The sequence below is a fragment of the Danio rerio genome, chromosome 9 (genome assembly GCF_049306965.1).
Source record: "Danio rerio strain Tuebingen ecotype United States chromosome 9, GRCz12tu, whole genome shotgun sequence".
NCBI lineage: Eukaryota > Metazoa > Chordata > Actinopteri > Cypriniformes > Danionidae > Danio > Danio rerio.
Genome location: NC_133184.1, coordinates 38098047 through 38115233, shown reverse-complemented (window position 1 = coordinate 38115233; position 17187 = coordinate 38098047). Strand labels below are relative to the sequence as shown.

At 36.3% G+C, this 17187-nt stretch overlaps 1 protein-coding gene across 4 annotated transcripts in view; it reads right to left on the bottom strand.

Moving 5' to 3' along the window:
• Nucleotides 1–17187, bottom strand: part of lrp1bb (low density lipoprotein receptor-related protein 1Bb) — a 667407-nt gene that overhangs the window by 289245 nt on the left and 360975 nt on the right. For all 4 annotated transcript variants that reach the window (XM_073912904.1, XM_073912906.1, XM_073912905.1 and 1 more), the window contains 4 exons: nt 15730–15916; nt 13427–13570; nt 9224–9460; nt 8849–9029 (listed from right to left, as the gene is read on the bottom strand). In XM_073912904.1, coding sequence (XP_073769005.1) covers nt 8849–9029; nt 9224–9460; nt 13427–13570; nt 15730–15916 — 749 coding nt within the window. The remainder of the gene's footprint in view (nt 1–8848; nt 9030–9223; nt 9461–13426; nt 13571–15729; nt 15917–17187) is intronic.

Here is a 17187-nt window from a genome sequence, read left to right as displayed (position 1 = left end):
GACAGACAGACAGACAGGTAGATAGATAGATAGATAGATAGATAGATAGATAGATAGATAGATAGATAGATAGATAGATAGATAGATAGATAGATAGATAGATAGATAGATAGATAGATAGATAGATAGATAGATAGATAGATAGATAGATAGATAGATAGATAGGTAGATAGGTAGATAGATAGATAGATTTTTTTTCCATGTATGTGTTTTTCATTTCTGCTTCTTTGTTGAGCCTACACTGTACAGTTCAACGCCAACATGAACTATTACTCTCAATAGGTTAGTGATATTTGAAAAGCGATTGGGTCAACGTTCTGACATGATCCTATCCCTAGTAAGTGTGCTTAAGGGATTTGTTGCCTCTGAGTACTACTCCGCGGTCAACGCAAGCTTTTCTGTCTCATCAATGATAGAAGCCTTGCTTCATGTGCACCACATAAAACAGAATTGGATAAAGGGCGAATCAAGCGTTCTCTGTCCCAGTGTGTTGGCTACGTGACCCCATGAATTATTCAGCAGGCAAACAGCATGCTCCAAGTCTCATCCTGCACTGTTCTGAATGTAACAACATGCACGGTCCAAACAAAATGAGCAAAGATTACAAGGCATTTTTCAAGAGGAGAGTACAAAACAAGGCCTGAGGCGCTTAGAAATAAAAAAACCTTGTCCACATGATGGTCAGTGAAAGAAGTGTTTAACCTTGAGAAAACTTCATATGTATTATTTATAGTGTAACAAAGTTTCGTTTTTAGGAGAGCTAACTAAATATTATGTTCTTGTTTTGTATATGTGTTTTCATTTTGTAAATTAAATTTTGCCAACAATAGATGCCAAAATAGAAGTGTCACAATCACTGGCAAATCCTGGCAGATCACTGGTAAACACACAGATTGCATAGAACTACAAATCCGCCATCATATGGACTACAAGATACAGTCATGCACTGCACACACACACACCGGTTCCTAATACTGGCTGATTGCTAACACACACTATGCTGAAGCTGTTCAAAACTAATAACATGGTCTTTAAAAACAGAAAGCAATGTAAACAAACAAAACAAAGCAAGGGGCAAGGCAAGGAATGGAAAGAAAATGAAAGGAAAGAAAAGGAAAGGAAAGCGCGTCGTAATGTTCACTATTCAGTTTAACAAGATTCAGCAACTAGTGTCAAAGTGAGCCATATGTATGTGCTTGTAATCAGTACCTGAGCAGCATCAGCTGTGTGAGTGTAATCAATAGAGCCTTAAAGCAGGTGTGTGTGTGTTGCATGACAGGACTTGTGGTTCATATTGAGACAGGATTGTAGTCTGTGTAAATGTAAATATTCTCCAGCGATCTATTAAAGTTAGATCACAGGTGATCATGACAATAAGTGTAATAATGAATTAAAAAAATACATATACTAATTTAGCCAAAAATAATTATTATTACACTTATATTTCTCATAAATAAATAAAAATAAACAACTGTATGTGTTTTCCCCCCTTAAAGTAAGCCAAACATCACCAAGTCATGTTTATGTCAAATAATATTACAATATTTTGTTTCTTCTTAATAAATAAAAAAGGTTAATATCAAGCTCTAGGAACAACGTCCAGTGAGGCAGAGAAAAAAATAATTACATAAAATAAAAAATTGTGAGGAAGGGAGCGAGTGAGAGCCACAGAGACACTGAAGGCTTCATTAATTCCTCAAACTGGAGCATAAAGATAGGACAATAAGGACTTCATTACACTGTGGAGTTTATGCACTATGAACTGGTAGGAGTCACAAAATCAGTTTTGACCTGCTAAAAATCATGTGGTTTAGGAAAATCTTCTTCAGGGAATAAATATAGGGCAGATAAAAATATAAAAATATATAAAAAAGAAGAAATATGCAGCAAACAGAGAAACAGTGATGTAAATCCAAATGACAGAAAGCAAGATACTAAAAAATAGAAAAGAGTTACTGAGGTGGCAAGTTCAGTCTTATCATGTTATCGCAGGCTGCTTTGTGGCATCGACAGAGAGATGTTCACTGTATGGGGGGCAGAGATAAAGAAATCAGGACAGGTGGGTGTTATTTCAGGTGGGGAAGCCCATCCAGCAGACCAGACAAAGATCAACATGCCACCTGCTCACCTGATAGATGGCCAACCTGTAATGACGGGCACTAACCCCATTTCTATAAATAAGCCCATAAAGGTGGGTCAAAACAACAAACAACATGCTAGAGAATAAAATAAAGGCAATTTTATAACGAAGCTCCTTTTTATTTTAATTCAACCATAGCTGAAATATTGGACAATGACGGGGTAGCTTGGTGATTTCCAAAAATTGTATTAAACTGTTAGAATTACAATATTTTAGCCATGACCTACAGAGGATAAAAAATAGTAGTTGTATTAGTAAAAAACAAAAACATGCTAATTAAAAACCATCAGATTTTAAAAGATTCTTTATAGGTTTGGTGCGTTTACGTTACATTAACAGCACATCAATAGCGTCAGCTACAGCAGATTGACTTTATAGCACCAGGGGTCCGTTCTTCGTACGTGGCTTAGTCGATTAGATGGATTTGATTCTTGGCGATTTGACACAATCCAGGATCGTTTCGTTCTTTAACATTCATTCGAAAGTTGTTGTCATAGCAACAGTTCTGGTAGCTCAAACCTGCTCAGGAACAGGTTTATTTCATGTAAACAGGATTAGATCAGGTCTTTTTAAGCAAAGGTAATACTGAAAATATGTACCAAATGACGACACTTTATTACAGTAGTAACCTATAGATTACAAACACTTAGGAAAATAATAAAATAGTGAAGAATATATATAAATATATATATATATATATATATATATATATAAATAGAAGTTTTTTTTTAATGATAAATAAAACTGTTATGCAATTTATACGCCAAAATAAAAGTACAAAAACTGTCACAGGTTAGGTTCTTCCCAAGGGGTTCAAAAAGAACATTAATTTATATGAACTTTTTAGATACAAATGCGTACTATTTGTACAATTGTAGTACAATGCGTACTGTAGTACAATTTGTGTGTGATAATAAACATGGCCAATATTCCAATTTTTTTAAGGAAAGGAATAATAATTTATGCAGTCATGCACATGTTTTGACAGATAATATACTGGTGATTTAATGCTTTGCAAAAGTTGCAGACGCCTTAACCGATATCAAAATGCTTTTTTGATGAAAAATGTATTTAAACAGCCATTTATTAAAAAAATACAATTCATTATAAAAGTAAAACTAAATAAATTTCTAAACACGCTTGACCCATGAAAGCCTACAGCCCACAAAAACTGTGGAAAGTCATTGCCTATAATATTTAACAAACTGTTTACTATGAATTTTGGGTAATTTTGCTCACACAGATAATTCAATATTAATCAGATGATGCCATTATGCTGCTGTGCCATCAGCCAATTGTTGCATTGCTGATCAAGATTTCGAGAATCAATAGATCAGTCCTTCACAACACACGCATTGATCTCAGATCAGTTCATCCAGACATTTTAATCTGATTCACAAACTTGTTTGAAGAACCAAATTAGCCAGAGATCAGTTATGAAGATTAAAAGATCCAGGATCTATCAAATCATCTTAGATCATTTAAGCGAGATATGAAAAATGGTGTTTGGCAATCAAATGCATCAAAAAATAAACACAGGTCACAATTGAATATTGAGAATGATCTTTGATTAGCGGTTTTCAAAATAAACCAACAATAGAAAACAATGTGTCCACCAAAGTCTTTATTTGAGGTTAATTTTAAATTAAACAAATTAATTAATGATTATAAAATTGGTATGGTTGTTAGATTGTTGCACTTTTTTTGTGTTGTCTATATGCTTGTGTTTATATTGGCCTATTGTTGTATGGGCAACGTTTGCATGTTTATCACAGCCTAAGAAGAATTTGGGGGTTGTGAGTCACTTGCATTGTTGTTCTAGGTGTCGCGGGCTGAAAAGTTTGGGAAGCCCTGTCTTAACACAGAAAATAGCTTTGCTTTGATGCTTTGAACACTGATGTACAGTAGATAAGTCACTACATACAGTATTTCCAAAAATTCAAAGTTTCTGCATTCTGTCCTCTGATACCCTGCTAGAGAGGTCAAAAATTTACATCCGTTCTAAATTTCTATCATCCACCTTCATCTTTTTCCTCAGAGTCTTTTTTTTACCGGCTGTCAAAACAGGACACATCAATGGCACCTCAGAAGAGGCACGCTTCTCATTTCCTGTCTGAGTGCTGCAGCTCCAGAAAGCTTTGGCTTTCCACTTCCAAAAAAATAGTGTCAAGCAGTCTGCGTGACGTCCTCCGAGCTGGCAGTTCAGCCGACAACGCTTTTAATGCAGATTTTAATCACTTCCACACCACTGAAAGTTTTCCCACCGGGAATGACACGGCACAGTGACTGGAAGATAAGTTGGCGTTTTTTTACGAATGACTCATGCAAACGTGTCTTATTTGCGAGAATCTGTTGATTCTCGCAAATAAAAAAATGAAAAGTTGAAAGTTTCTAGCTTTCTGTCATCACCCGTTGCTTATTTTATTGTTAGCACTGCCATTCAAGATGCATTAGCTTCATTAAATGCGAGACCGAGTCGCATAAATTGTACAAGCGTGAGGTCTGAGCAATGAATATAATTATGGCTCTGAGCTAATGAACCCATTGTGTCTGGAAATAATGAAACTATTCTGCATTTGCTTTCCTTCTCTTCCAATGATTTTGGTAATCAACACCACTAAAGATAGTAAAAATCTATGCCGACGTGTATTAATTACTGGATGAAAAGTGCGCACTTTTAATAAGCCGTTTATTTAAAAATAAATGAATTAAAAAGGTACTTGAGTCACACTTAAGATATCCCAAAAGATCTGACGACCATCGACCAATCAGTGTTCTGGTACTTGAGTAGTTTTTAATCAGATAAAAAGAGAGCGAGCAGGTTGTGTGATTGGATCTGAGAGGGCCGAGAGTGGTTGTTTCCTCGTTGCAGTATCTCACTTCTTCAGCTTTGGCTGCCTGCACCTCCTCAGGATTCATGAGTTACTCTCACACACAGGGAGGGCGATAATGAGATTGGCTCTGGGCCATCAAACTCACCTTTTTTTTTTTTTTACTGGCCATGCCATGTCAGCTTACTGGTACACACACAAACGCACACACCTAAACCATTACAGACGTGTGTGGATGGGCGCATGCATGCTTCGCTGCTCTATGTACAATTGCAAGCGCCTCAATCACCACAACGCCATGCGGTGTAAACAAATGCTAGCAGATAAAGTGGAATGAGGACTGTTGCTTCTGGGCAGGCGGGAAGTGTGTAGAGCTCAGCATCTTATTACTAGGGCTGTAACGGTACATGTATTCATCCTGAATCATTGTGGAACAGGCGTCACATTCAGTTCATGTACTCCGACAACAAATACAGTGTATCGAATGGAGTCCACTAAAGGTGGGCATTAGAAGTGCAGTTTAATACAAGGTGAACAAAACAAATGAAACTCGAAATGAAATGAAAACTAGACTAAACGGTAACACTTTATAATAACAGTACATGAATAATGATGTGTTAATATGTAAAGTGAACATTACTTTATTATAAACTAATGATAAGTTATGCATGTGCTATTCATGAACTAACTTCAACTACAACATGAGTCACGAGTTCATATGTAAACAAGGGCTACCTTAATTGACCCTTCGTTAAGCCACACCCAAAAACCGCCACCCACCAATCGTTGCTTAGCAACCGTAGCTACGCACAGGGGCTCTGTCAAGCTTTCGAGCGAGGGGTACAAGCCAAAGTATTGTGCATATGGATTGTGCAAATATGATACCCGGTATTCTTAAAGTTTGGACAGGGTGGTGGATTTTTTTTCCCTTTTCAAAACCTAAAACCCAAGAGAAAAAATGCCAGCGTGGATCAAGCTCTGTGAGGGGCGCTAAAGGAGCGGAGTTAAGTTGGTTTTGTTGTGATATTCCTGACACAGTCATAGACGGCAATAGCTCACACACCTCTTACCCTAACAAGATCTAAACTGTATTTATTAAACTGTATCTAAACTGTGTAGCGCTGCTCTGTTTAAGCCCTCACTACAGTACTCATACTAATAGCAATCATATTTCCTATGAATTAAAGGGCCATGACACCCCCCACTTTCGGTAAAAGTCTACTTCAGAATTTTTTCAAAAGATGCATGATTAATGGGCGTGGAGCTCTGCGAGCATCGGGCAGGAGTGGGCGTGGCCAGCAGGGGAGAACGTGAGTGAACTGTTGTTGACAGTTAGCTCACAAAATGAGACACAAACCGTGAGGAGACGCATGAGTTTATAGTTCACAAAGTTAAAATGCAAAGAAATAAACAGTAATTTAATGCCATGCTACATTTGTTATTCGTAATTTCATATACACATAACCATAATTTATATCATTATAAAGATAAGTGTGTTCATGTAAACACTATAAATGAGGATTCTCCCTCGATCCCTGGGTCTATTATAGATCTGAATGCATACTCAGTGCAGCAGGTCTCCTGACCTGCCTATTTTAACCATTAGCCCAGCTGGTAATCTGGAGGATTTAGGCAAACACAGCAGCACGGCCATGTGTCTGAATGTGAACGGACTACTGATAAAAGTCAACGTCCGCCATTCTTCAATTCTCGTACTGCTCTCCCGACAAAAATGCTTGCAGCACACACACAGCTTTGCTGTATGATCGGCCCTGACAAGATCGCGGGGAAAAAATATCCAACAAACCCAGTGGATCATGGAAACAAACACATACGAGCCTTCATGAACGGCTACTGCGTGCCGTGGGTCCGTGACTCCGTGTCTCACAGCTTGCTTGAAACTGGCAGGTCTGTCTTGCCTTCGGAAAGCACGCGCAGTCATGAATAATTAAGCAGCCGGCTCTTCTCATAGGGTAAGAAAACTCCGCTATGAATAATAATGAGAAACCGATGCGTCATCATTGCACTTGCAGTACTGCGCTACGTCGCCAATTTTGATCCCGCCCTAAAAATCATTTTAAACCCGTAAGCTGAAATTAGCTGACAAAAGCTCAAAATTATCCAGTTTTCCCCACAATTAAAGCTGACAGGTGCTAACATTGTCTTAACTGATGCTCAACACACACACATCTGTTAATATTAAAAAAAAAGTTCTCCAGGGTGTCCTGAACCTTTAAGCTACGAATAGTTGTAATTACATTTACTCAGAATACCGCAACACCGTATTGACCATTCACATTGAATGTGTCTATGCATTTAAAAATGCCAGACATAGCTCTTGTTAAAGGTTAAAAATAAATATAAATAAATAAATAAATAAATAAATAAATAAATAAATAAATAAATAAATAAATAAATAAATAAGGGCGAAGCAATGGCGCAGTAGGTAATGCTGTCGCCTCACAGCAAAAAGGTCGCTGAGTCGCTGGTTCGAGCCTCGGCTCAGTTGGCGTTTCTGTGTGGAGTTTGCGTGTTCTCCCTGCGTTCTAGTGGGTTTCCTCTGGGTGCTCCGGTTTCCCCCACAGTCCAAAGACATGCGGTTCAGGTGAATTGAGTAGGCTAAATTGTCCGTAGTGTATGAGTGTGTGTGTGGATGTTTCCCAGAGATGGGTTGCGGCTGGAAGGGCATCCGCTGGGTAAAAACTTGCTGGATAAGTTGGCGGTTCATTCCGCTGTGGCAACTCCGGATTAATAAAGGGACTAAGCTGACAAGAAAATGTATGAATGAATGATAAATAAATAAAACTGTTAAACAGAAGCTCACTATGCTTGCACTGTCTGAAGGTTTGTCTGATTGGTCCACTACTTTAGATCTCACATTGTTGTATGTTTAAAAGTTTAACTTTGCATTTTCACATACCATACTAAACCCCAGCTCCAGCTATGTATAGATCTGCATGTATGTTATGTCTGGAGCAGCGGTGTTATATTTTCAGACAGCATGTCTTTGAAATTACTAGTAGTAACAAGTCTCAGCACTTGCTCTGCTCCAGTAATCAAAGCAGCAGCAGCATAGCATATCTATGCTGCCAAGAGCAAACACATAAACACTGCCAAATACATATATGTATTATTTAAAGAGTTTTCATGACAAAAATATATATTTTATATTAAATATATTTATATAAACTATATAAATATAAAAATATATAGTTATATATTATTGTACACCTTACTATTTTACAACATAGTCATGAAATACATGTTTTACCACTTTGTGTGTGAAAAGTCATCTTTGCATATAAACTCACAGTGATTTCCTATCTAAATAAACATCAGATTTAATTAATCAATAAAATGTATTCATATTTATATTTTTTCACTAAATGTTAATTTTGTTAAATTGATTTGTATTGTGATGTTTTCAATAATTGTACATACTTTTTGATTATTAAAAATGATCTTAACTATTAAAATGGAGTCTCTGCAATGTCTTACTGTATATAATCAACAAAGCAGCATTTGATCAATCATTTTAATAGTTACATTGTGATTTTGATATCATTAAGAAATATATGCCTTGGTATACGTAATTTGCTTCAGTCAGAATGGGAACCCTTGTGGTTTCGCATGATGGGGGAAAACAACTCTGGTTAAATACTACATATGAAAAATAAACTAAACTGAGTTGACAGTTAGACATCCACATAAATATAATGACTAAATATATTCCAGATAATGATCAGTCATGTAACGAATTCCTCTTTGCAATGAATGTATAAATGAATGTTGATAAGGGTTTAAGATAACTGTATGGCACATAAATTACATTTCAGAATGTAACTGACGTTAGTGTTTTATTTATTTATTACAGTACCTGTTGAGAGGATCCACCACTATGGCTCTGGGATGAGACATGTCTCCCTCGAGAAGAGTCTTCCTGGTTTCAGATGCCCGCTCCAGCCTGGCCACGCTGATGGTTTTTCTGTAGCCATCATTGGTCCAGTACAAATTATTCCCAATCCAATCCACAGAAATCCCCTCTACATTATCCAGATCTGTAGAAGAGCATGCACAATTCCACAGCTGAAAAACTGCTATCAACAAATAACAACCTTTGTACCATTTTAATAAATTCAATTCATGTAATAACAGGAGTAAACTGGGTCTTTGTGCAAGAAAATGTAGCAGCTTCAACAAACCACAAACAACAATTGTGTGAAAAAAAGAAGGAAACATGTTCAGTAATTACCATCTTTAAGAATGGTTTCCCGATTGCTTCCATCGACTTTCTGCCGGCCTATCAAAAAACTTGTAGTATCAGCAAAGTAAATGTTTCCAGTTTCAGCATGATAGTCTAAAGCTCTTGGATTCACCAAGTCCTCAATAGGAACCATGTGCTCATCGCTAGACTTCACATTCATGTCCAATCCGCGGATTATTCCAGGTCTGCCCTTTCCATAGAAGAGGAAAAGATCATTCTTGGGTTCTGCAATGATACAGACAGAAAAATGTGAAAAATAAAATTCTCAAAGGTTGCATTCATTTAATCAACAATACAGGACAAAAATGGTATTGCAGTTTAAAATAATGTCTAATCCAGTATAATCAGAACATCATACTCAATATCATTACTTCAGCGTCACATGATCCTTCAGAAACCAATGTGAGGATTTTCTGCTCAATTATTATTGATACTTGAATACAGTATTAATTGCTGTTCTTATTAACTTAATATTTTGTTTGTTCCATCCTTCATTCATTCGTTCGTGCTTTCTTTTTATTTATTGAGCACCAAATCAGCGATGATTTGAAACAATGATTTCTTTAAGATCAAGTGATGCTGAACCAGCTGAAAAGTCCTTTTATTTTACCAAACTAAGCTTCCTGTTTGGTTTGTGATATTTATGTAACAGGTACTTGTGGCTCTGGGGCTCCATGTTTCATTTATGTATAGATTTTTTTTCTCTTTTGTGATTTTTACCTTTATTATGATAAAACAGTATAGATATTGACAGAAAGTGAAGATGGAGATAGGGGGGTGGGACCAAGAGAGGTCTGTTAGTTGGGATACGAAGTCAGGAAGCCAGAAGTACAGTCGTGCTGAATGTCAGTGCACAGGCCACTAGACTCCAACACATTTGATTAAAACAATACAAAGCATATTTACGCAATGTAGTCACCTAAACATCACTTTGCATTAAAGTCCTCCTTTGATGTTCTTACTTGTGAGTAGTAATAATGACATCAGGAGGATTCAATTCACTTTCACTGGCACAAGATGGTTTTGTAAATAAGTTTGATAAATGACAAGAAAACACAGCAATGCTTGTTAACTCTGCTTATAGTCAACAAAGAATTTGCACCAGTTGTGCTTTGGCATTGACATTCCACAAAAAATGGACTTTGCATCCATGAATTCCACCCACTGATCTATATATGATAAAATGTATGATGTATATATAATTCTCTTTTATAGATCAATGATTCCATAGTATTTCTCACTGACATGCGCCCAACTAGAGGAATCTGAGCTCTAAATATTGACTTTGTACTAGCGTTCATGTGCATTCAACTCATTCATTCATTTTCTTTTTGGCTCAGTCCCTTTATTAATCAGGGGTCACCACAGTTGAATGAACCACCAACTTATCCAGCATATGTTTTACACAGCGGATGCCCTTCCGGCTGCAACCCATCACTGAAAAATACCCATACACTCTCATTCACACATATACACTACGGACAATTTAGCTTAACCAATTCACCTATAGCACATGTCTTTGGACTTGTGGGGGAAACCGGAGCAACCCACGTGAACACTGGGAGAACATGCAAACTCCACACAGAAATGCCACTGCTACTCAATGCGCTACCGTGCTGCCCCCTGCATTCAAATCATAAATACAATTTATCCAACATAACTTGAACACACCAGCAGTATTCACTAAAATTATATATTGAAGATCAAATATCTTAACCCCCCCCCCCCCCCCTCCCCCCAAAGAATAACAAATCAGGCCCTTCAGTGCATAATTGTGCGAAGACCAACAAAGCTCAATACTAGCACAAGCAGACGTGCTAAGTTCAAGAAATAAATGGAGCAATCAGCCCCACTTAGCATCCCCAGGCAAAAATTATCTTGATTGAGAGGATTCATTTGACAAGCTCCAGCAATGATATTTTCCGTTCCTCGGGACTCTGTTTAAACAATAAAGCTCCTGTTGTCAGATTAACACAGGCGACACAACAGAAGCGAAGGTTATCCAACAAGCTCAAATAAATTAACCTCTAGTCACAGCGGACACAACACAAAGGGCAGCCTGGTCTTTCTGTCAGTTATGCCAATGGGAAGAGAGGGGATTATGGGTAAATAAAGGCACTGCCATCAACCTCCTTTCACATGGGACCAAACCAATGTGGGTGAGACCACACAGGCATCACTTCAATTAATCATTCTGAGTGGAGAAGCTCTGCTACCTTGAAGACAATTAAGCACTTTGAGACCTATATATCAAACAACACACAGCCACAGCCATTTAGCACAGCTTCTCATCTGAGTGAAACATCTGGGTGGCGGAATAAATCAGAAACATCTTCCGACGCCAGGCTTGGTTCATTATTGCAGTCACTTCATGCTTATCTCTGGATCGTCATTAATTGATCCATAGCTTTCATTGTCAACTAAGTAAAATGTCTATTGATCAGGAGGAAGTTCGTATAGGGGAGCGGAGTGGAAATGGCAGTAATGGCAGTAATGAATCATTCTATAGGCAGTCAATAATATAACATCACAACTACGCGGGCCAATCTCCTTAAAAGTTCATCTCCATCTCTGTCAATCTGAGCTGCTGCCAAGACTGGCGCAAATGCAGGAGCGCTCAATCTTCCTTGTAGCAACACTCACATCAATTTCCAGCACTAGATAGCTGACGAGAATCAAATAAAACAAACACTTATTCAATCACCATTTTTGGATGGGTTTACTGTTTCCACTTCGGTGGCAGAGAACAGTTATGTTTTGTCAAAATGACTATCATTTGACTAAAATATAATAATAATAATAATAATAATAATAATAATAACAATAATAATAAAATGTTTATTTTATTTTAAATTGTGTAATTGAATGCACATGTTACATGTCATCTTATTAGCCCCTTTCACACATACAGACCTTTCCGGAAAATTACAGAGCCCTTTTTGAAAATACCGGTAAATTTGTTTTTAGCAATTTTCTGGAAAAATAAGTTTTTTTCCGGAATGCTGCGCTGCGTCAACGCAGAAGGAAAATTGTTGGAAAGAGTGCTGACGTGAGACATGTACTCCAGCCAATCCGAACATTCAGATGCATTCACATCCGTGCTGTTTATGAAAATAAAAGCCTATGAATATTTTTCCAGACACATTTAGCTGATAGACGTTAGTCAGATAATGTTGCTTTGTTCCTTCTTAATGCCAACTGTGTAAAAAATTATCAATTAAATGCTTATGATTAACCGCTGTTTGTTTATCTTCAAGCTCTGCTTCAGTGGCTTGACGCGTGTGCACGTGAAGCAGCCGGTAAACGCTATCATACATACATATGTATTTCAAAAGACTATAGTGTGTATGGAAAATAGGGAATTGGAGCATCTCAACATGCGAAAGTGTTGCTCCATATGTTTGTTTGTTTGTTTGTTTTTTATCCGAGTTGTTCACAATACTTATACATTCACAGAATCTGTAATGTAGTCAAATGTGTAAACATTTGTCTGCGGTTAGCGATTCTGTCTTTTGATGTCTCTGTGATGAAGCAGCTGAATGAATGCTGAAGCTTTAAATAAAAGTGAAACAATCAACAAAATCCCAACCAACTCTATGTTTACAAATACAAGCACAACCGTTTAGAGCTCATTAATGGGTAATGATGTCAGAATTTACCGGGTATTTTGGAATGGATGTGTGAATGGTCTTTTTTACTTGGAAAGTTGTTCCGGTAAAATTTTCAGATATTTACCAGTATGGCTGTTTGAAAGGGGCTTTTGACTGATTATATATTTTAAGCAAGCTTAAAAATATATTTTAGTTTAGGTAATGCATCTTCTTGCTATTTTAGCTATTTTGTTTTTGTTTACATAAATTAAGTTTATATGCTATTTACATGTAATTTAATTACATCTCTATTAATTAAATAAAAAAAAAGTTAAATAAAAATTCTTAATAAAACAAATATTAGATATAACATATATTAAATTAAAATAGAGTGTGCTAAAACAGAAAATACTGTTTAATAGTTTCTACTCTAAAATCTCACACTTTAATGTTAGTTACCTTGCATTTTAAACAAACTAAACATAAAAAATTCTACACATTTGTTTTCCAGCATATCTTAATTAATGATTTTACTTCCGAAAAGGACATTTAGAACATCTACAGGTTACAAACGAAAGGCTGTGTTCGATGATATACTGACTTTTGCAGGATTGGCCATCATTTCCCAGCCTGAATCCGGTACGACAGCGGCAGCTCCGGGATTTATAGCTCCCGCTGAGCAGGCAAATGTGTGAACATCCTCCAGGTTTTCCATAAGAGTCAACTTCACACGCATGGCCCTTGACTGAGGAGAGGACACTCATGTTACATACATAATTAGCATATATACATATTCATACATGACACATATACATACAAATGTTGCATATTTTATAATGCGGAACAATTTACTGTGTTATTCCATTATGATTTCAATACTGAGGAAAATAACTGAAAGTAGAAGTAGTAGTGGAAATATTAGTACAGTAGTAGAAGCAGAAGTTGTTAGAGTAGTAGTAGTAGTAGTAGTAGTAGTAGTAGTAGTAGTAGTAGTAGTAGAAGAAGTAGTAGTAGTAGAAATACCAGTAGTAATAGCAAAAGCCATAGTAATAGTAGTACTTGTACAGTAGTACTAGCAGAATCAGCAGTAGTAGCAGAGTAGTAGTAGTAGTACAGTGGCAATATCAGAAGTAATATTAGTGGTAGTAATAGTAGTAGTAGTAACAACAATTGAAATGGGAATAGTAATAAAAAAAATAGTATAGTAGAAGTAGTAGCAGTGGAAGTGATAGTACCACTAATAATACAGTTTTAATAGCAGAAGCCACAGTAATGGTAGTAGTAGTAGTAGTAGTAGTAGCAGTAGCAGTACAGTAGTACAAGCAGAATCAGCAGTAGTAGTAGAGAAGTAGTAGTAGTACAGTGGCAATATAATAAACAATAATAGAATTGGTAATAGTAATAATAGTAGTAGTAATTGTAGTAGTAGTAGTAGGGGTAGAAGTACCCGTTATAATACAGTAGTACTAGCAAAATCAGCGGTAGTAGTAGAGTGGTAGTAGTACAGTGGCAATATCAGAACCAATTTTAGTGATAGTAATAATAGTAGTAGCAACAATAGAATTTGTTGTAGTAATAATAAAAGTAGTAGTAAGTAGTAGTAGTAGTAAGTGGTAGTAATAGTAGTAGTAGTAGTAGTAGTAGTAGTAGTAGGAGTAGTAGTAGTGGTTAGGGTTAGGGTTAGGGTTATATTGCCATACACACACACACACACAAAAAAAAAAAAAACACTTTAGAATTGTGTAAGGAGGGTCTCTACACCAACGGTACAATATTAATAACAGAAACATTAGTAATGTAATGTAAGCAGTATTAGTAGCAGCAACAACAATAACATTAGAAGTAGTAATAGTAGTAGTAGTTGTTGTATTAACAGTAATACAGTATAGTAGCAACAAAAATTAGTAATAGAAGCAGCAGCAGCAGCAACAACAATGTAATTAGTACTACTATAGTAGTGACAGCAACAAACGTTAGTAGTAGTAGTAATAGTAGAAGTAGCAACAATATAAGTAGCAGTAATAATAGTAGTAGTAGTAGTAGTAGTAGTAGTAGTAACGACAGTAACAGTACTTGTAGTGACAATATAGTTAATAGAAGTATTTGTAGTAGCAGTACAGCAAAAATAACAGATAGTAGTGGTAGTAACAGTCGTAGTAGTAGTAGTGATAGTAGTAGTAGTAGTAATAGTATTAGTAGTAGTCGTAGTAGTAGTAGTAGAGCAACAATATAATTAATAGTTGTAATAGTAGTAACAGTAATAGAGTATAGTAGCAACAATAAAATTAGTAGTAGAAGCAGGAGCAGCAGCAACAATATAATTAGTAATACTGCAATAGTGACAGCAACACCAGTTAGTTGTAGTAGTAGCAACAATAGAATTAGTAGTAGTACTACTACTACTACATGTAGTAGTAGTAGTAGTAGTAACAGTAGTAGTAGTTACAATATAATTAGTAGTAGTAGTAGTTTTTGTGGTATTAGTAGTCATAGTAGTAGTACAGTAGTAATAACACAACCAATAGTAGTGATGGTAACAGTAGTGGTAGAAGAAGTAGCAGCAAAAACAATATAATTAGTAGCATTGGTACTAGTATAGTAGTGACAGCAACAATAATATAATTAGTAGTAGTAGTAGTAGTGGCAACAATAGAATTAGTAAAAATAGTAGTAGTAGTAGTAGTAGTCGTAGTAGTAGTAGTAGCAGTAACAGAAGTAGTTTCCAGATTAGAAACTAGAAAATAAATATCAACATGAGAGTACATTTACGAAGTCATATTAAATATTAAAGCTACATTTTTGCTACACAAATTGTAGAATAAAACATGAAATTAAATCTTGAGTTTGCTTTAACCAAAGACTTAAAATGTAGCATAAGCAAAATCGATCTAACGTATACTTTACCTTTTGGTTGACAGAGCTTGTGGTAAACCCGTATTGTTTTTGCATTTCCTATGCTGGTTAGCATCTCCGGGTCTGTGACATTAAAGCGATTTATCCGTAAGATGTCCACCACTGTTCCACTGGAGGCTTCAGAGCGAGTTGCATACAAGTAGTCCTCAAAGACAGCTAATCCATGCAGGTGGGCCACCTAGAAAAAGAGGCATTGACTAGCTTGATTATGATGCTAAAGAAGCTGCTGGCTAAACATCAACTCTGAAAAGCAGAACAGTGCAGATATGTGCTTAGTATTTTCCTTTGATTCGACAATCAAATTAGCTGCTAGCTAAAGCTGTTATTAGACTTAATTTAACCTGGCAACAACCCACAATCTTCATTACTGAATGAGGGTTCTGGATTGCAGGTAACTGGATGGTGTTGATATGCATTCAGGCAGTTCAGGAAGTTCAGTCTGGGTCAACTAGAGTGCATTTTTTCTCCTGGGACACCTCGACTCGACATGCTATCTCTGCGAGCGACATCCATGTGACAGGAGCTGAATCCTGCTCACAAATATACACACATTAAAATGTGCAGGGCGCTTCACCTAAACCTACAGGGAGATAATTCATCCTCTCTTTCCCTGACTGCGAGAGGGGACACTTCCGGCAATACAGTGTGGCTCATGATGCTATTCTGGTTTAAATTTACAGGCAGGTACACAAGCCATTTCCCAAGGGGAGTATGTTAAACTCCAATCTAAAAAGTATTTGGACTTGCATTGTATGAAATTAGTTTTTTGTTTTTGTTTTCCTGTTTTTTTTTTTTCTTAAACAGATGGTGCATATCTGGTTTATTGGTTTTACATTAGATTAGTTAGTACCAAAAAAATAAAAAATAAATAGGAACAATCCTGAAAAAAATTAAGAATAATTGTGCAAAAATCTTAATTCTGCTATCTTTCTATTTGATAAAGATATGCTGGTATCAATTGTTGGATGATTTCATGTTGGTACCTGAAAAATCAGTTTTTGCAGGGTGGGATGTGGGATGTGGGATAGTAGCACTACTACTAGTAGTAGTAACAGTAGTAGTAGTAGTAGTATTCTTACTATACTGTCAAGGGGATTCTGTACAATGATTTATTGTGTGTGCAAATGTGGTTTATTGGCTTTACATTAGATTATTAGCAAAATAGGAATTATTCTTATTAATGAATTAATTTAATGGTGTATAAATACAAATGAATATAAATAAGTAAATCTGTTAATACAACTCAACCAGACCTTGACTTGCCTTTGCTGGGAATTATTTAAATTCAGGATATTGTGATGTAATGTAGGTTCTAGATTGTGTAGTTGATTGCAAAGTGTATGGCGTATTACATTTGAGCTCAGTACAGAGGAATGAGTAGGGGAGGTTGATATTAAAAAATAAATAACAGCCCTAAACTGACATTTAGATATGAATTTGAATTGTGTC